General features: G+C 30.5%; 1 protein-coding gene across 1 annotated transcript; it reads right to left on the reverse strand.

Annotated features, from left to right (window-relative positions):
* Nucleotides 1–1,550: 1,550 nt before the first annotated feature.
* Nucleotides 1,551–3,311, reverse strand: KVR01_012139 (uncharacterized protein; the record flags this gene model as incomplete). The annotated part of the gene is made up of 3 exons (XM_044787439.1): nt 1,551–1,712; nt 1,821–2,552; nt 2,628–3,311. 3 exons carry the CDS (start codon nt 3,309–3,311, stop codon nt 1,551–1,553), a joined length of 1,578 nt encoding a protein of 525 aa, XP_044638717.1.
* Nucleotides 3,312–21,680: the final 18,369 nt, after the last annotated feature.

The raw sequence follows: 21,680 nt of genomic DNA on the forward strand, positions 1-21,680 counted from the left end.
CCTGCATGGTATCTGACTATGTGTGCGAGTCTGCCGTGTGCATGTGCGTATGTATATGTGCATGCCAGTGTGTGCATGTGTGCAAGTCTGCATGTGTGTGTGTGTGTGTGTGTGCATGTGTGGGTATATGCCTGGCGTCGTCGACGTCGCCAAAACTTGTCAACATCAAGGCCTGGGCGCATGAGGAAATCCGTCCCGCGTCAGGGCTGGAACCATGCTGGTTCCACCGGTGAGACAGGCAGCCGACAAAAAGAGCATCATCAACATCCTCAGACGCCTCTTTTTTTCCTTCTGACTCCCCTCTCATCTCACCTCCCTCCCACCGTCCTCTGGTTTTTTCCTCGGCAAAGCCCCTGGTTCGTCCATTCCCGCCGGCTGGGTCCAGAGAAGCCATGTGGCATGTGGATCCCATGGCTTTTGCAGGGGCAGGTCTGGGCGATGCAGGGCACTTCACTGAGGCTGGGCCGCCAACGGGCCATGGCTTTGGGCATGACCGTAACTCTGACTCTTTTCTTTGTGTGTGGTTTGTGGGCAAAATTTTGTTGCATGGCCTGCCTATCTGGAACATGACATGATGGCAGCGGTCTCCGAGACACTCCTGGGAGCATTATTAACAATAATAATAAGCATCTTGGTGCGGCTGCGCACCATTCCAATGCAGAAGCCCGCCTTTTCATCAATGAGGTCAATCAACATGAATGGCCTGGCGGTCGGCCACCCAATTTGAATTAGCCGACCGGTCCGGGACCCCTGGACCGATCTTCAACCACGCACCCGTGTCTCTGAGACATATGTCTATCACTTAGACCTAATAGTCTAGTCTAGTATCTCGTCAGTCGAGGCGGTCTATCCTGCCCATCAATTCCCCGAGCCAGCATCGCAAACTCTTCGATGCTGCTCAATGCTCAACCTCTTGAGCCTGTGCATGTACAATCTTGACGCCATGATCTCTTCGTCAACTTGTGACCAAGGAGAAAAGAAAAGCGCGATCGCGGAGCATACAGCCCAAGGGGAAAAAGAATTAAGGAACGTGCCGTCCCCAACAATGTTCTGCCCGGGTTTGTCCCTCCAGCTGTGTCCCGAATTTTTGTGGCCAGTCAGACGTGCAGCAGCAGGGATTGATGGCCAGTGGGGTTGTCACCGCACTGGGCTGACGCCGCGTCTGGCAGCCAACCAAGTCTACATCTGTTGCGTCTGTGGCGGCGGCTGCTCATACGTGCTGGGACAGCACAGGCCAAGCGTTCCTCTCCTTCACCGACAGATGGCAGAGATATTGGTGACACCGATGTCGCTTCGCCGTCATTCTGTCTCGGCCCCGGCTTGATCCGCTCGATGATTGTTCACGTGGCCACCGGCTCCAGCTGCCTTCTTTCCCTTCTGGCGCTGACAGGGCCACACGAGGACATCTTGCACGTGTCAACAGCGTCGACAAGGCGGTAGAGTTGCAGCAGTGTGGATGGGGCGGGCCCGGTGGAGATGAGTGGGCTTGCTCCATTCGTTCTCGAAGCCTTCCACGTCTGATCAGAGGTATCCATCTTTTACGGGGCCGCTCACCGAGTGTAGCGCCCCATCTCGCCAGCGCCGCTGGACCTCGTGACCGAGCTGGGGCTGCGGCTGGAGCTGGAGCTGATGATGGAGCTGTCCTCTTTGATCACCGTCACCATCGTGTCCATCTGGATCGTCATGCCCATGTCGGCCGCGGTGATGCCGGACTTGTACAAAACTGGTGACCTATCGCTGTTCCTCATCCACATGTCGTTCTTCTCACCAGTTCGATTTTGGCGGTAAGCCTTACGGTGAGGTGGCGACCGACCTGGAACCCCTGAGTCTCGATCTTCCCACATTTCACGAGGATCACTCCGTGATCTGTTCCCGACGACCCCAGACCCACCCCTCCCGAGAGTTTCGCCCACTGGCGTCCACCATCGACGGCTTCTCCGTGTGGGCTCGTTTTCGGAGCCACCGCCCTGGCTGTCGCTGGCGCCCTGGACCCACACAAAGTTTCCAAACCTGCGGTCTGACGGCGTCCGCATGAAGCTGAACGTGTCTAGTCCGAGTGCATCTGCATCCTCAAGGCGCCCAAATACGATCGTGTGCCGTGTTGTTCCCCAGATGAGGACATCGAGCCAGCCGTTGCTCACAATGAGAGCCCCCGCCACGCAGAAGAACTCCAGGGATACTTGAATCCCAGCCATGGCAGCAATGCGGCCAACAGCCAGGGGCATGGTGCACAGCGCATAGATGAGGGGATATACAAGAAACGCTGGATGCTGGTCTGCGTTGAGCTTGGGCTGTGTGTCTGGCGGGGACCTCAGTGGCGAAGACGACGACGTGGAGGACGCTGACATGACGCTCAACAGCGAGGCCTTGTGTCTGAGCGCTGGCCGTTTGATTTTGTTGTCGGGCAAAGCTCCGCCATGCGAATGGCTCAGGCGTGATCGAAGATTCAAGAAAATTGCGAGGTACAGCAAGGAGGTGAAGACGATGGCTAAGAAGATGTACAGGTAATGTGTGACAAGGCGGAGCTCCTCGTACTCATCGTTGATCCAACACTGTTTGATTCCTGTCAGTACGAGACCAGACCGCAACCGAGGCGAGGCAAGCTTGATTGAAGAGCCCTTACTCACCCAGGCTGAAGCACGAACAAAGTAACCCCCACCATTCCTTCCGTTGTTGGTGAAGACAACACCTGCGAGACCGATTCCGTAGATGAAGATCCAGGTCCCTGCCACCCAGGCATACAAGGCCCACTGTGGCGGTCGGTACTCCCGTACAATCGACAGGTATGTGTGTAAAGCGATTGTAAATATGAAGCAGCTGGACGCGAGGTCACCGTTCGATATGAACAGTCCTTGGGCCCAACAGGCCGGCGACTCCACCGAGATACCGTCCCTTGCCACCCAAACTATATTGAGAAAGAATGCGATGGCCTGATGGAAATCTGCCAGTAGAAGGCTGTGGAAGAGCACGACGAACTGATTCGGCGGGGGACAATGTTCCGGCTCGGTAGTTGGGGTGGACTTTCGGGCACAATGTATCGGAGTCGGTCCCAGGTTCCCTTGTTCCAGTACCGACTCCAAGTTGAGGGAGAACGGTCTGAATTTGTTGTCTCGGCTTCCCTGTGGGGCCTGAGACTGAGCCTCGGTCCTCCTCTTCTTGATGCAGTATCGAACGAGCTTAAAGGTAAGATGTGTAAACAGAAACAAGGACGAAATCAGAGAGAGCGAAGACAGTACGACCACGGCCTTTAGGCCGTGACCCAGAACCGGTGGCAGGACATCAAGACTGCCGCTTTCCGCCGACAAAACCATTATATCAAAGAGAGTTAGCTATGACGAGCCTACCCAGAGCACCGTGCAGGCCCGACATGTGGAAGTGAAAAGAAAGAAGGAATATACACGAACTGAGGGTACACCAAATGAGCATTGCCGGCCCTCACCGAGTATATGGGAGTCTCAGCCCTTTAGACTTAACTTCGGCGGCCAGCGCCTTAGGCTGCTTGTGCAGATCAAAAACTCCCGGATACACCCTCATAGGCTATAATTGCCCATTAGCATTAAGGTAAGCGGCTTCAAACGCGACGATCACCATATTGCAACCTAAGCTCGCCTTGGCTCCCACACTGCGAGCTTCCTCCCTTGCTGCAATAACTGTTTCCCTGATATGGGCCATGGACCAGGCGGGTTTGCAGCCTAATAAGGCCGCCCGCACGGCGTGTAGTGCCCCCTGTTCGCCGGGGAATTTCAGTCGGAAAATAAGGGAAAAAGAAACAAGGATGGTGATCAGTATGGCCGCCGTTTAGACGAACGTTGCCACCCCCCAAACGTCCAACAAACTCTGAACATTCGTCCAAAGCAGGCGATCCCGTCGCATGTGTCGGATTTCGGCGTCTTCTGCAGCCAACCCGAGGCACTCGAAAGACTGGTCCGACTAAAGTTGCGGCGTGATGGCTCGGGAGGAGTCGATCCAGGGCCCCGTCACATCTACGGGCGCAGTGCGGAGCACTGCTTACTTGTCCCAGAGGTGCATCTCAGTGTCAGATGGTTACATTCTATGGGTGGTAGCCCCCAATGTAACCCGTCGTTTGCCAAAATCTTCCGCTTCGGATCCGAAAATCGAACCCCTGAGGCGCAGGCTGTGTCTCAACTTTGGATGCACACTTCAAATGTTGGGAGGGACAAGACTCGTCCATGAAATACCAAGGGGTTGCTGCAACGTCCATTGTCCTGCACGTCTCTGTAGAAATGCAGTAGTCGGTAGCCTGCTTGTTCATCCAATCACTCGGTACCAACATTCGTTCGGTTCGCGCTGCCTAGTGCGAACATGGTGACACTCGTGCAAACCTTAAAATTGCCCTACCAAGCTCCCGGGCCACCCACTATAGCCTCCTATAGCCACCTCTTCACCTTGGGAAACGTAGGCTACGCACAGACGCAACGCATGGAATTTGTCAGTGACTCCCCGGGCTTATCGTGATCCTCGCGTTGACGATATTCGGGCAGCGGCATATGATGTGCATAGACTGTCATCTGACTTGCGGTGGCAGACAAGCTTCGTGCATGATACGTCCCCGCAGGATGCCAAAGTGCCCGCGGGTCTGGGCGCACCGGCCGGCCATTTTCAGTGAAGCTCTTACACAGTACAGCCACGGCAGTGTCACTTGCAGTGCACCGTTGCATTTCCGCAGCAATAACAATGCGCGGTGGCTGCATTCATTAGTGTCATTTCGTGGTCAAAATCCCCAGCTTGATGTTAGTCGATTTGGACTCGATCACGTACTACTCGGTTGAGGAAACAGGCTTGAACAAGAACTGCCGAGTTGGGGAGATTCAATTCGTCGTTCACATTCGCAGACGAGAGATGACGGTGTGAGGGTCTGGTGAAACACTCATCGGAGTTTATCGAGCGAGCTAAGTCGTACGACTTGAGTGCTCGAATGAAGAGGCTCCGCTCAACCAAACATTAAATCTGGCTATAATAACCCGGGCCACCTCGGTCAGCCGACCTTGGCGCTTGATCCAACCTGAAACCGTCAAGACTCTTGAAAGGTGAGGTTTGATTGTTTTGTGGTACGCCTGACCACAAAGTCGTGTGTTCGGACGCCGGTGCTCACTGCTTAGACCTTGCTTGCGGGAAGTGAAGCCACTTGAAGCTTATAACGAGAAAGAGTTATTGAAACAAGCGATGTGGATACTGATTATGACATGGCCTTCTAGCATCGCGACGGGAATTCTCAACGGCAGTTTGGCACTTGCACTCGACTAATAATGGCATTTAGATGTTAGAAGCTGTCCCAAATTAGGTAGCGTGCCTGCAGGACCTGGTGCTCATGTGACTATGTTTACCTGTATGAAAGTGCCGTGTATGAATGCGGACTTGTATGGAATAGAAATAAAATGTGACTAATTTCAATTTGGTATGTGTTAAAGCAATGTGTTGATGGACATTGATCATAGCTACCTAGGCATGCTCCCTTCTCAGAGCTACAGCCTTATACTGTCAGAGCAAGAAGTGTAATACCAATGCTGTAATACCGAAAACATTACCGTATCTAACCCTTATAGACCTATCTCAACACTTTCTCTATCTCTCTGTTGTCCTTGCCTTCCCACCAGGTTAAACAATTCCTTGATCCTGCAAATCAGGCAGACTACTTATATAATTATACAAAGCCATCGGGGCCAACGTGCAGTTTCATTTAATTGGTAGTCTTGTCGTCTCTAATGTAACCATATGTTTCGTGTTATGAAGATAACTTGAGTGGTAAAGGCTGAATGAATGGTTTTATTAAGTATAGAATAGAGTGACCTAAGCTCTATAAGGGACACTTTAGGCAAAGCTTACTTTATTTAAATAAACTAATATAATATATTTCTTATACTATAATTAGTTAATTTTTTTTATAGAGTAAATCCTAAACTAAAAATTAGTTAAATTTACTATTAGCTTATAGAGGGGTTTAATTATTATATAGGAACTAATTAGTACCTATTAATAAAAAAGGAGGTTAATTTATATATAAAGGTTAGCTATATATAAATATATAAATTAACTAGTATTTAGGGAGGTATATAGCTAACTTTAGTTTATACCTCCTAAATAAATTAATTAGTATTTAGGGAAGTATATAATTAACTTAAATATATATTTTTAAATATAAAATTTATAAAATTTACTAGGTATTAACTATATACCTCCTTAAATATAGCTTTAAATAGACTTTTAATATAATAACTTTATACTCTCTCTCTATATAATATTATTATAATAGTTATCCCTTTTATACTTTATTTAGCTATTAAAAATTCTACTTTTTTACTTATACTTAAAAGTAGATAGGTATAGGATTTTACTTTTTTATTTATATTTAAGAATAGATAGATATAAGATTTTATTTATTATAAATTCTATTTATTATTAATAATATTTATTAGCTCTCTTTATTTATATAATATACTATATAACCTTAAAACTTTTCTAGTTTAAGTTTAAGTTATAACCTTTATTTATTCTTTTATAATACTTTTATAATATAATAATTATATAATCTTTTAAGTTATATATCTTAAAATAACTATAAATAATATAGTTATAAATATAAAGTTTAAAATAAAATTCTTAATATCTTTAAAAAGTATTAAGGTTATAAAAGATTAAGTTTATATATTACTTTTATAGAAAAAGGAGGTATAATTTTTAATTATTAATATTATTATAATATATTATAGAGAAATTAGGTAGATTATATTAAGGGTATTATTTTTTTCTATTTATACTTTATAAGGTATAAGTATAATAATAGTAGTTAATTATTATATAAAGTGTTAATATTATTTATTATACTATCTTTAAAAATATATTAAATAATTAGTGAAAAGCTAATATATTTTTATTATTAAAAGGTATTAATTTTATATCTTAATAACTTTTACTTATTATACCCTTTATTATCTCCTTTTCACTATTATATTTTTTAAGTTATAAATTAATAATATTTAATATTATTATTAAAGTAAGGTATTTAAATATATAATATTAATATAAAAGGTATATAATAAATTAATTAATATTATATAATAGTATAAAGTAGAATGTTATATTAAAGAGTAAATATTTATAATATTTAATATTAAATTTATCTTTTAGTAGAATAATAGTTTTATATATATTAAATAGGTTAGTATAGTAGTTATTAAATAGTTTTTAAGAAAAGTAGGTTATAATTTATATATTATATTTATAAATTAAAATAGTATTTAAGATATTATAGTAATATTTATCTTAATATATATACTTATTATATAAATAAGGTAGATAGTTATAAATTATAAAATAATAATACTTTTAAGGTGTATATTTAGTGTAGGTAAAAGGTTCTTTATATAGAGTTTTTATATTATTTAATAATAATATAAACTTTTATATTACTTAGTAATTATTTAAATATTTAATATTAGAGGTATTATAATAATATAAATAATAATAGTATTAATATATTTATTTAGTTTTTAATATTATTTTAAACCTTTTAATAATATTTAATTAACTTTTAGTAAGCTAACTTTATTATAAAACTATAAAAATTTATTATTAATGTATTATATAGCCTATAAATTATATTTAATATTATTTATTTATAGGTTATAATGTTTAAAATTAGTATTAATAAGTTATTTAAATATTTATATTATAGTAACTTTAAGTTTATTAATAATCTTTATAATTTAACTTTATAGAAGAAGGAGAAGGCTCTTTTATAAGGTTTAAAAAAGTTTATAAAAGATTATAATAAAATTCTATTAATACTATAAGTACTATTAGTTTAATATTAATATTAAAAATAATTTATATAAAGCTTGTTATATTATAGATATTAATAGAGATAAAGGTTTCTCTTTTTCTTTTTAAAGAAAATAATATATCTTTTAACTATATATCTTAGAACTTATTATAGTTAATTTAATGTAAAGAGTAGTATTTTATAAGGATTTATATATTTATAAATATTAAGTTTATATATAACTAGTAGTTTAAGTACTTTTAGTATTATATTAACTTCCTTTATAATATTATTATACTTTTAATTAACTGCTTTACCTACTTAAAGAGTTGGATATAATTATTCTTTAGTTAAAATTAGTATCTAATAATCTTTATATTATTTATATATTTAAGTAGGAGATAAAAATTAGGTGTTTTATTATAAAGGTGTAGCTTGCTTTTTTATTAAGAAGTATTTTAAATATAGAAATTTAATAGTTAATTATTAGTAATTAATGAAGATTTTAAATAAATATAATACTAACTAGGTTATTATAGTATTTAATATTAATAATAAAGAGGCTATAGTTATAGCTTTATATATAAATATAAAGGAGAGGAAGAGTTTAATAATAATATTTTTAAGGTAGTTATAACCTTAAATATAATTATTAAATATATTAATATTTATTATTTTATAATTAATTTATTAAATAGACTTTTATATTTAAAGTAGCTATATATATATATTAAAACTTATAATAGTGTAAATTAGTTAACTTTTAACTTTATTAATATACTAAGTGTATATTATATACCTTTAAATAACTTTAATTAGAGTGTAGTATTTATTAGTTTAGTTATACTATTATTAATACTTAAAGGTATTAAGAAATTTATAACTTTATAAGTTTAAAAGTATAAATAAAATAATAAATTTAATATATAATAATATAGAATAATAATTAGTTTATAAAGTATAGTTAGTTCCCTTTTATTACCTTTAATATAATAATATAATTATAAGTTAATAAAAGAATAGTTTTATTATATTATAAAGGGGAGTATTAGGAAAGAGTTATTAGTATTATAGAACTAAAAAGTTTCTTAATAATAAGGTTTTTAAGTCTTTTAATATTATTAACTTTATTATAAAGTTTATAAATATATTAAAGGGGATATAACTCTTTTAAAATAATATTTAAAATAAGTTTATAACTATATATTATATTTTAAAATACTTTAATATCTTTATAACTTTTTAGCTATTAATTTATATTAGAATTTATTAATTTATATAATATTTAGGTATAAAATAATTAATACTTAATAATATTAATAAATTAAAATCTTATAAAAACTTTAGGGAAAACTTTTATATTATAGTTTATTATTTTATATAAGATTTATAACCTTTTAAAAAGTATTTAATTTTAAAATTTAATATTATAATTTATTAGTTTTAGTTTAAGTAATAGGGGTAAAGAAATATTTATTTATATAGGATAATTTAAGTTAATAATACTCTTATTATACTAGAATTAAGCTTTTAATTAAAAGTAAAAGGATAAGTTTATAAAGTTTTAAGGTATATATATTATTATATAAAATTTAAAACTTTTTATTAATTATTTCTATAAGATAATAATTTATTAAAGGTTATTATAAGGGTTAATACTTTATTTAATACTTTATTTTATATAGTTAATTAAATATAGATTTATAACTATATTAATATATATTATATAAGGAGATAAAACTTTTAAATAATTATATATTTAAGGAGAAAGTATATTATTTCTATTTTAATTATATTTATTATTATTTAAGTAAGCTAACTTATAATTTAAGTAAAGATAGAAAGAAGAACTTATTATAAAATATATTTAATAATATTTAAAATAATAGATAGGTTAATAATTATATAAAAGAGATTATTCTAAACTAGCTTATAAATATTAATACTATATTATATATATTACTTAAAGTTATTATTAATTATATATTTAAGTACTACTTTAAGGTTAAGTAGTAAACTTAATTATATAAAGAGATAATAAAAAGATAATTTTAAAGGTAAGCTATATAAAGCTAATAGTATTATTTATAATTAAGATAATAAATAAATTTATTATAGAAAGAAATTAGTTAGTAATAAAGGTTATATATTACCTTTTAATATTTTATTTATTAAGTATAACTATACTTTTATTAAAATAAATTATTAAAAGTTAGAATATAGTATTATATAAATTATTTAAAGTAATAATATAATATATAAGTAGAAGTAGCTATATTAAAAATACTTTAAGAGGATATTAGAGTAGGAGAGTTTAATATACTTTAATTTTTTAGTTTTATTAACTATTTAAAGAGTAAATAGTATTACTTTAGGCTAAAAGTAAAGTTTTATATTTTTAACTATTAACTATATTATAAAAGTTAATATAGTAATAATTAATTTAAAACTTTTATTAAATAAAGTTTATATTTAACTATTTATATTATATTATTAATAAATTTAAAGTTATTAATAATAATTAATTTAATATATTTATTAATATATATATTTACTATTTAATAGAGTATAGAAATATATATAGTAATAATTATTATAGATATATTTTATTTAATTTAGAGAATAAGAGGTTTAAGGAGAAGTTTAGAGTTAAGGTAAAGTATTTTAATAATTTAAAGTAGAATACCTTTATTATTTAATTATTAAATTAAAAGTTAAAATTAAGAATATTAATTTACTTAAAATTATATTATTAACTTAAAATATAATTAAAACTTTTATATTAAATAGTATAATAAACTATATAATATATAGTATTAATTTTAAAAGAATATAAAATTTAATAATATATTAATTAATTTAATATTTAATAAAGTATATATTTAATTAATTTTATACTTTATAAATTATAAGTTTAATTAAATTTAAATTAATATCTATTATATAATATTATTATAAATTATTAAAAGTTAACTTTTAATATAAAGTATTATAAATATAATATTAAATAAGATAAAGTAATATAGTTATTATTTAAAATTAATAATTATAATAGTATAAATAAATTATTTACCTTAAAATAATATTTAAGAAAGTTTATTACTTTTTCCTTATAAAGGTATATAGAAGAAAGTTTTAAAATTATAATACCTATTAATATTATTATAAATATAATTAGAAATTAGATTATTTATAACTTATTTTAAATATTAATCTTAAAGTTATTTATTTTCTTTAAATTAAATATTAATAAGGTTATAAATATTTATAATTAGTTTAAATATATAAAGTATTTTATTATTAATAAAAGTTAATAATTAATTATAAGATATTAAGCTATATTAATTATTATATATATTAGATCTTTAAAAGCCTATTATTCTTTAATAGGTATAATATTATACTTATTAAAGACTTCTTTAACTACCTTTAATATTATAATAATTATTCTTTATATTAATTAATTTATTAAAGTTTTTAAAAATATATAAAACTATATAATATATTTAAAGTTTAATTTAATAATTAAGTTAAAGCAAGTATTTTATTAAGTTAATAATAATTAAATACCTTTTATAAAGTTTTTAAAATATTTTAAAATAATATATATAAATAATTATAGTAGTAAATATTTACTTTATATATTTAATTAATCTTAACTTTATTTAAAATATAAAGTTTTAAGTATTTTATTTATATTTATTTTATATAAATTTAAGTAATTAAATATAATAAAGATTACTTTAAGAGGTTAAACTTAGTTATAGTAAGTATTAAGGCTATAAGTAATAGGAGTAGTATAAAGGAGGTAAAGATAAGTAAGGTTAGTAATCTTTATATAGTACTTTTATTTATATTAATTATTAATTTATATTAATAAAAACTTATAAACTATTATTAACTTTATTAATAGTATTATTAAATATATTTTTAATATTAAATAGTATTTAAGTATAAAAACTTATAGTTAATATTATTATTTATTATTCTTTTAATATAAATAGTTATATTAAATTACTCTACTTTTAAATTAAAAGAAATCCTTTATAATATTATACTTATATTTATAATATAATATAATTTCTTAAAAGGTATTATACTTTATATTTAAATATAGTTTTTATATATAATAGTTTATACTATTATAATATATAAGTTTTAAAATATAATATTAGATTTAATAATATTTAATATTTTTAATAAAGACTTTATATTTAAGTTTATATATATTACTATATTTTAAGTTAAATACCTTAATAATATTATATTTAATATTATATTCTCTTTTAATAATTTATAAATAAAAGAATATAATTAAAAGTAGTATATAAATAATTATAAATATTAAATTAATATTAGATAGTTATTACTATTATTAAATAAAGTATCTTTCTACTTTATAAATAGTATTAATAATATAAAATTAATTAAGCTTACTTTATTATATATATTTAATTAATAAATAGAGTATTAAAATAGTTTTTATTATAATTATTATTAACTAATTTAGTTTTAAAAGCTTTTTATAAATAATATAAAGTATTTTATATAAAAGTATAAATAAGTTTTAAAAGGTATACTTTATATAATAAAATCCTTATATTTATTTATTTTAATTTAAAAGTTTAATAAATATATTAATATCTATTAAAATTATTATAATAAATAGTTTTAATAAAATTAATAAATATATTATAATTATATATATAATAATAATAATATATATTTAATATATTTTACTTTTATATTTTATAAAGTATAAATAATATATTATATATATATTTTATAAAATATAGAAATATTTAGGAAGGTTTTATATAATTATATATATTTTAATAACTTAATAAAGCTTTATATAACACCCTTTTAAAGTTTTAACTCTTTTTATACTTATAATAAAATTAAAGTATAGCTATATTTATAATTTATATAAAATTAATAAAAATAGTTATTAATATATTTTAATATATTAATATTATATATAGTTTATAATTTATAATATACTTTATATATAAAATTATTTAATAAAATATTAATAGTAAATAAATTTTATAAATATAGTTTTACTTTTATATTTTAATTTTATATTTAATATAATAATTTAATTCTTATATATTTTATAAATAAAATAATATAATAAACTACTATTTAATAAATTAAAAATAAAGTCCCTTTAATTAAATTAATAAAATAAAATTAATTAATAAAAGTTAATAAAATAATTAAAATATACTATATATATTAACTATAAAGTTATTATTATTTATATTATATACTTTAATAAAAGAATTTATTTAAATTATTATTAATAAAATATTAAAAGCCTTACTTAACTAAATTTATATTTAATAAAAGCTTTATTTATTTATACTATTTAAATTAATAAACCTTTTATTAAAACTTATTAAAAGAAATAATAATAAATACTTTTAATTAAAGGAATTAAAGTTTTAACTATTTAAATATAATTCTATTAACCCTATTTATATAAAAAAGTAGCTATATTACTCTTAAATATTACCCTTAAAGGTTTATTTTAACTCTCCTTTTAAAACCTTTAAACTTAAGTTTATACCTATTAAAAGAGAAAATAATAATATTATATTTACATTAATAAAAGTTATTAATAAAATAATTTCTTTAAATAAAAAGTTTATTTAATAAACTTAAAAGTTTAAACTTATTAATCTTTATACTATTTATTTTAATATTATTAAAAGAATTCTCTTTTATAAAATCTTAACTTTTATAAACTTTAACTTTATTATAAATTATAAAGATATAATTTAAAAATATTTAAACTAAATAAATTTTATTAATATTAATATACTTAAAGCCTTTTAAGAGTGCTTTTTTATAATTAAATAAATATTAATATAGGAGGGGGAGAGGAGTAGAGGAAAGGGAAAGAGGAAGGAGGATTATTATAAAACTAGGAATTAAAGGGTTAAAAAAGTATATTATTTAAGTAATAAAACCTATTAAAATAAGAATTAAACTAATAAACTACTAGTAATTAATAAACTTATAATTATATATATAATTAGTATAATAATATATAAAACTTTATATAAAAACTAATTATAATAGGATTAGTTATATAATCTAACTATAAACTATAACTATTAATATACTTTTAATATAAAAATACTTTAATATAACTAATAATTTAAACTATAGTTATAATAAGATTTCTAAACTTAAAGAAAACTTATATATATTTATTTAATAAAATAAACTAACTATTAAAAGTAAATAATAAATAAATTTTAAATATATTTAATATTTATATTATTAAATAATATATTATTAAAGTAAACTTATTATACTTTAAATATAATAATTTAAATAATATTTTAAATTATTTAAAACTTTATAAGTATATTAATAATATTCTATAATATATATATATAAGGTAAAGTTTATATATATTATTAAAAGTTATAATAGTTATATTCTTAAATAATAATAATATATTAAAATATATAAATAAGTAAGAAATAATAAGTATATTTAACTTTTATTTTAAAAGGTAGAAAAAATAATAAAAGTTTAAATAAGAGTTTTTAATATTTATAGAAATTATAATATAATATAATATAATATAGTATAGTGTTAGTTTTATAAATAAGATTTAAAAATAATAGGTTATAAGTTATAACTTTATTTTAGTTTAAGGTAGTTTATACTTATATTTAAAGAGGTATATACTTTAATTAATTTTATATCTCTTTAAGTATAAGCTTTAATTAATTGTTTAAGTAATATTTTAGAGTTATTAACGCCTTAAAGTTATTAATATTTTAAAGTTATTAATATTTTAAGGTTATACTATATTTTAAAGCTTACTTAAAGCTTTTATATAATAGTTAGTAAACCTTATTAGGGTATATAATATTTATATATATATAAATTTATATCTTATAAAGTGTATTAATAGTTTAAATATATACTTTATAAGGTGTAAAGTAGGGTTTATAATAAATCTTTATAGATTTAATTATAATTATTTAAAACTTTAGAAATTTAATAATTTTATATTAAAACCTACTATATTATATTAATTATATTTAAATATAATAAGTAATAGTTTTAATTAAACTAATATAGAAGTTATTTATTTTATAATAAAGTTTATAATAATTTTATTATAGTTATTTATTTTAATATATATATTTATTTAAACTTATTAAAATAAAATTTATTTTATAATATTATTATAATTATTAAATTATTTAATAAATAGGATAGTTATATTTATTAATTAAAATATAAAATAATAATTAAAGAAATTAATAAGAATAAATTAATATAGGGTTATAATAAAATAAATTAATAAAAGTTTAAATTTATATCTTATAAATAGTTTATATTTAATAATTTATAGATTATATAATAGGTTTATAATTAGCTTTAAATCCTTTTAAAAGTAAACCTTATAGTTAAAGTTTAGATTAATAGTTTATACTAATAGGGTTAGAAAGTATATATATTATTTATTATTATATAAGTATTTAAATTATTAGTTTATATTTCTTAAATATTTTTAATTAGATTTTATAATTATAATATCTATATTATTAAAGAGAAAGAAATAATTAATTATAATACTATTTAAATATATTTAAATATTTAATATATAATAAGTTAATACTTTTATTTAATAAAATATATTTATTTAAAACTTTATTTAATAATTTTATATTATATTTATATATTAGTATATATTATATTTATATTATATATAATATTTAAAATTATAATTATATTTAAGTTTAAATTTAAATTTAAGTTTATAATTTAAAGTTTAAGATATTCTTATTTATTTATATATTAATAAATAATAAAAGTATAAATTTATATATATATTTAAAAGTAGAAACTTAAATATTTAAATTAATAATTATAGGTTTAAAACTTATTAAAATTAAAATATTTATATAAAAATAATATATTTATTTTAATTTATTAAATTAATAAGTTAATTTAAAATATATAGATTAAGTATTTTTAATAATATTTATAATTTTAATATATATCTTTATTTAATAATATTATAATAAAGATAGTAGTTATATTATTTTAAAAATAAGGAAAGGTAAAGGTTTAAATTTAAGTTAATTTTAAAAGAAATTATTTTTAAACTTTAAATTATTTATAATAAGTTTTATTTAATATTTAAGTTAATTATTAACCTTTAAGATTTTATAAAAATAAAACAACTTTATAATAATATATAATAAGAGTTATAAACTATAAAAACTATAAAGATTAAAAACTATATAAAGAATAAAAATAACCTTATAGTAATATATAATAAAGACTATAAGGACTATAAGGATTATAAAGATTATAAGGATTATAAGAACTATAAGGATTATAAGGATTATAAGGATTATAGAGATTATAAAAAAGGGTATAAAAATTAAATCTATTAAATAATAAAAGTATAAAAATTAAATTAATTTAAAAATAATTAATTTTATAATAAAGTTTAAAATAACTTTTAAAGTAATTACTTTATTTAAAGTTAGAGTATTTAATTTATATATATTAATTTTATTTATACTTTATAAATTATAAGTTTAATTAATACTTATAATTTATAAAGTATAAATAAATAATAGTAAGTTTAAGTATTATTTTTAAAGTTTATAAATTAAAATATTAAAAAAATATTAATTATATTTATATTTATATATTTTTAATCTTTTATAATTATTATTTATTTATTAATTACTATTTAATTTTTATTTATATTTTATTATTTATTTTATAAAATATACTTTTATAAAGAAGAATTACTTAAAGATTAATTTATAAGTTATTTTTAGTTAGTTAGTTATTTTTAATTAATAAATTATTAATTTAATTAATAAGTTATTACTCCAACTATTTTTAATCTTTACTTTTTAAAAGTTAATTTATAAGTTATTTTTAATTATCTCTCTATTTATTTCTTTAAATATTTTAATTTATATTATAAATAATATACTTTAATAAAAAAGCTATTTAAAGGTTAGTTTATAAGTTATTTTTAATTATTTTTAATTATTTTTAAATATTTTAATTTATTTTAAAAATATCTTTTAATTATTTTTAATTTATTTAAATATTTTTAATTAATTATTTATTTTATAAAGAATATACTTTTATTTTAATTAAACTATTTTATAAAAGAAAGAAACTAAAAAAGATAACTTAAATAGAAGATATATTAAAAGCTTTTACCTATAAAAAAGGGGTACTTAATAGTTTTTTATATATATTTAATAGTTAAAATTATAATATTAATTATTATAGTACTTTAAATTATATTATTATACTATATTATTAAAGTTTATTATTAAAGAACTTTTATAATAGGTATATTAAGTAATAAGTAATAATTCTTTCCTTTTTTAATAGTTAAGTAATTAAATTCTTTTTTTTTTAATTTCTACTTAAATTATTAGTATACTTTATAAAGTATACTATAATTTTAATCAAAGACTCTTTTTATTTAAAGTAGTTTCTTATAGAGCTTAAGGTTACTTTATTTTATATTTTATTTTTAGTTTACTTTATTTAAGGTCTGAATAACCTTAAAAGGTTTTTTAGTAGTAGTATTAATTCTTATAACCTATAGATTAAGAAGTTAGGTAAAATTTACTACTTTTTGGAGCTTGTGGAGGGCTGTAGTAGTAAATTTTGGTGAAGTGAACCCGACTTCTTATTAGTACAGCGTCTGGGGGGCTTGATCAGTACACACCTGGGCAGGCTCTCTATTAGAGCCCATGGTGCCACATTACCTTTTCTCCAGAAGCCTATGGAGAAAGGATGGAGTTATTGCCTCCCTGGTGCCCGTTAAAAGCCCCCTAGGCGTAGCAGCTATCTAGAAAGCAATTAAAGGTTCTTGAACTGAAAGAGGAGGGGCCTGAGAGAGGAGCAGGAGGGCAAGTTCAGTTACACTGTTAGCCTGATACTATTGCTCCTAACTACACAGTCTGCGCGCCACGCCCACGCCCCGTGTCCTCATTCACTCTGCTTACAGCTATTACTCTTATACCTGGTTTCGCTTCCATTCCGCATACGTTCGAGGACATACATGACGCTTCATACGATGGTAAACGCTCAGGACCCAGCGCTTAAAAACAAACCTCAATGTCAGTAACAGTACATCACTGAGTCGGTGGAGACGGTGCTAAACTGTGCAAATATCTTAGATGCTGGCTCCGAAGACGGTCCCAAATGTAGTAGTGAATCTAATGCTGACATGTTCAGCCGCAGCTAGGCAACAGTGCACTACACGGGTATTCATCGATCACAAGTTCGATCGACGCCTGTAGACAGGAGTGATTCATGCTTCGCATATACACCTAGCTACAGTCTGGATGAGAGCATCAAGTACTGAGTAGGAATCACGCTAATACTGCGCGGTCCTCCTCGTGTTCAATGTTACTTTAGTCGGACATTGCACTCAATCATCTTAGCCGCCCATCACTCCCAAGGGGCTGCTTGCTAAATGCGCGGTGTGTGCATCATAACCTCCGCCAATTCGTGCATTCTGTCTGTTGTCATGTTACAGTAACACTGTAACAAGATTCGCCGGTTGTTTTGACCATGAATTATGTGTCTTCCTCAAGTGCTGTCCAGACTCCTCAAGGTTGACCAATTTCACAACTTTACGCGTCATGACTGCGTGTAGAAATGTTAGTATGGTGGAATAAAGGCTCAACCTGCCAACAGCCGTCAGATTGATGACTCAAAAGAGTGTGATGAGTTGTTTCCCTGGGCAAAACTGTCGCGTGCGTGGCCCAGCCCGCGGGCGGGTTTCCCATAAACCTTGTCGTGCCAAGCGGAGTCATGTCACTGTCGAGACTCCAAAAAAAGATTCCTGGCGGTGCATTTCAATGACGATAACACGTGCGCATCCTGGCTCTTTGTGGAAGATTGAGTTTGCCCCTGGCGCTAAGAAGGCTAATCAAATTATAAGCAGATCTTTCACCTCATCGGCCAGTGATCTGTGGATTGGCAAAAAAAAATTGCAAAACTTTTCAATTACTCTGTTACTTCGTGTTGAAAATCACATCACAATCGTAAGTTTTTGAGCTGCTGGAAAAGCAATGATCGCACAAATTCAGGAAGCGGACCTCCACACCAATCGGATAGGTCGAAGGGGAGAATCGGAATGCGGCACAATAAACAAGACATATGGATACGAGAAAAAGAAAAGCAAAAAATAGGGACGCCACGGATCGAACGTGGACCTCTGGTTGCCGACAGGCAGCCTCTCGCCGACCCTCCAAATGAGCCACGTACCCCCCCAAATCAACCACCCCGCTTGGTCGCTGTCGAGCGGACTGAAAAGCCTTGCAGAGCCTTTGACCTAGCGATGACAGCCCGCCGTCCAACTTGCTTGAATCAAGCTTGCGTCATAGTAGCAGAACGAGGTGGCTAGTCGAGGTGTTTTCTTGCAAGGTTGCTTGAGAGCAAGACGCAATGGAATTCAATCGTCCTATGAGCCTGTGAAGCTCACACTGGCTGTCGCAAGGTCTCTGTCGGTGAAGAACAGTAGGTGGCTGACGATGAGCACTCCGTCTCGGCCGCTGGCATTATCTGACACCTGGACACGCTGAGCATCCACACCGTAACTAAACATCGCAACGAAGACGCGAGACAGGGACGGGATCAAACCAACCAGGACAACTCACACAGCCGTCCACTAGTACAAAGACTTGATGATAGAATGATGAGGCTCTGGTCCCGCCCACAGCGTCGGTATGCGTTCTGGATCTGGTTTAGCAGCAGGATGCTCCTAATCAGCAACATTTTTCTTGTTTCACCATGAATTGGCGCCACATCTAAGGCTCATCTGGTCACTATTTCGGACATGTTATCGCCTTGGGCGACATGAGTAGACATCACAGAGTAAAGCCACTGTCACAGAAGAGCCTTGTCGCATCCAGCTGAGACGTGTAACTGAATGCTCTCCTACAGTGGAGCGCGGCAAAGGGAGCCTCCGCCCCCCCGGCCAGCGAAGGTGCTGACATCGTGAAGAGACCCCTGCAAGCGGATTAATGATTATGCCACGAGGGATTTTCCTCGCAATGAAGACGGGACGCAGGGATGATTCGTAGTAGAACCCGCCTTGCTTAGAACTTGAAGCTTACAATAACTTAAAGCATCCTTTACCACCGTCTAATTACAGATCTGCAAAAGGGACGAACTCTTCGAGGTTGTTGTGACCTATTGCAACTCAAAGAACCTTGGAAGCTTGGTAACATGTGGTGGTGCTCGCCTCACATCAAGTCATAAGTTGCCTGCTCCCTACCTCCATGGCGGACGCGTCTCGGACGTCGCGGGCCGTTCTTGGCTGCGTGACCTGTCGTTTGTCTTCTCGGGAGACATAGACGGGTTGATCAGCGCTGTCAGAGTTTCCCGCCGGTCGAAAGATGATCCAAAGCCCGCAGATCCAGGAGCTTTGCAGCACTGGCGACAGCACTGGCAACCGGCTGCCGTGATTTGATGATACGAGGACGACGCCGAACTGCCAGACACACCAAGCGTTGGGTTTCTTTTCACAAATCAATCCTGGTGATCACGATCGAGCGGACAGTCATTTCTAGTTTCTCCGACTTCTGTCAGACCCCCTGGCCAAGAAAGTGGGCTCTTAGTATCATGCAACTCTATTCAGAAACGCCCTGAACGTCGACTGGTCGAGCAGGCAGGCAGGCCACCGGACTGAACAATAAGGTGCCGAGATCAGGTTCGAGTAGGCCACACGATTTTTCGGGGGTTTTTGAGCGCGTAGGCGGGTACAATAAGCAGTTTGACTGTCCTGTGGTATGGTCAAAGCTAAAAGTCTCAGGTGCATGTGTGGCTTGTTGTCAAACACGCCTGGGGCAGACCGCAGTTTCTGGAGGGGCTTGCATCTGCAGGATGTGCTCCTGCCTGGGCGAGGTACACACCGGCCATGAATTGATCTTTCAGTACCAGGTGGGTGGAAAACTACCACATCACAACGGTTTTCACCACCCTATGTCTAGCGTCTGCCTCTAGTGCGAGATTCTCTGGTGCGCTGCTCTCCGATGAGAGCGTCATGAGTCGTTGGTTTTAGGCTAACCCTGCCTAAGCCTTGTAAATCCGAGTTGTGGAGATGGGGAGCGGCTGAAGGTTCGTCCCATGCTGCGGAACGGAGTTTACACACGAGGTCTATCGCGCTTTTAACTTCCAACCTGTCACACCATGAGCTTTTTTGGCTTTCCAGTGAGATATCGTGTCAGGCCGGACCAAAATGAATGTGCGCCAGCTCGAAGAAAACAGCGGCCCAGACGAAGCATGTTTTCGATAACCTCGGAATTGCGGCTGAGATCCCAGAACAAGGCAAGTTCGGAAGCTTAATCGGATCGGACCCGATGGGATGCCAGCGTCCAACTGGGACTCTGGAGTGCTTCAGGTAGATTACGGTTGCACCAGCATGCCGGGTCATCTTTCCCCAACTCCTGCTGCAACCTCGAGCAAGGTGGTGTTCCTCTCAGCCCGCAGGCTCGGCAGTCCGCTCATTCGCCGAGCCCTGCTAGACTTTCTTTGTCCAGTAGCACAATATTCAGACGACGCGTTCGCGTTTCGGAGCATCGGGGCCTAGCGACCTTACTCAGCCATCGGGGATGGCCGCCGCAGTGATGCCGTTGGCCAGGGCGCTCCCTCGAGTCTCCCTACATATGTAACCTCCAAGGGACCACTAGTCCGTGCGACAGGGCAGCAATATGCGGCCAGAAAGGTTAACAACACATGTGTGTAACGTACTCGCTACCACCTTGGGCCTTTCTCGTGGGCTGCGCGGAGGACTGCATGTTACACTGTGCAGACAAGCTCAATGCAGGAACGGGACGGGACCCCCTGCGCGCTGTGGTTTGAG

Source organism: Diaporthe batatas (assembly GCF_019321695.1).
Source record: "Diaporthe batatas strain CRI 302-4 chromosome Unknown Contig00018, whole genome shotgun sequence".
NCBI classification, from domain to species: domain Eukaryota; kingdom Fungi; phylum Ascomycota; class Sordariomycetes; order Diaporthales; family Diaporthaceae; genus Diaporthe; species Diaporthe batatas.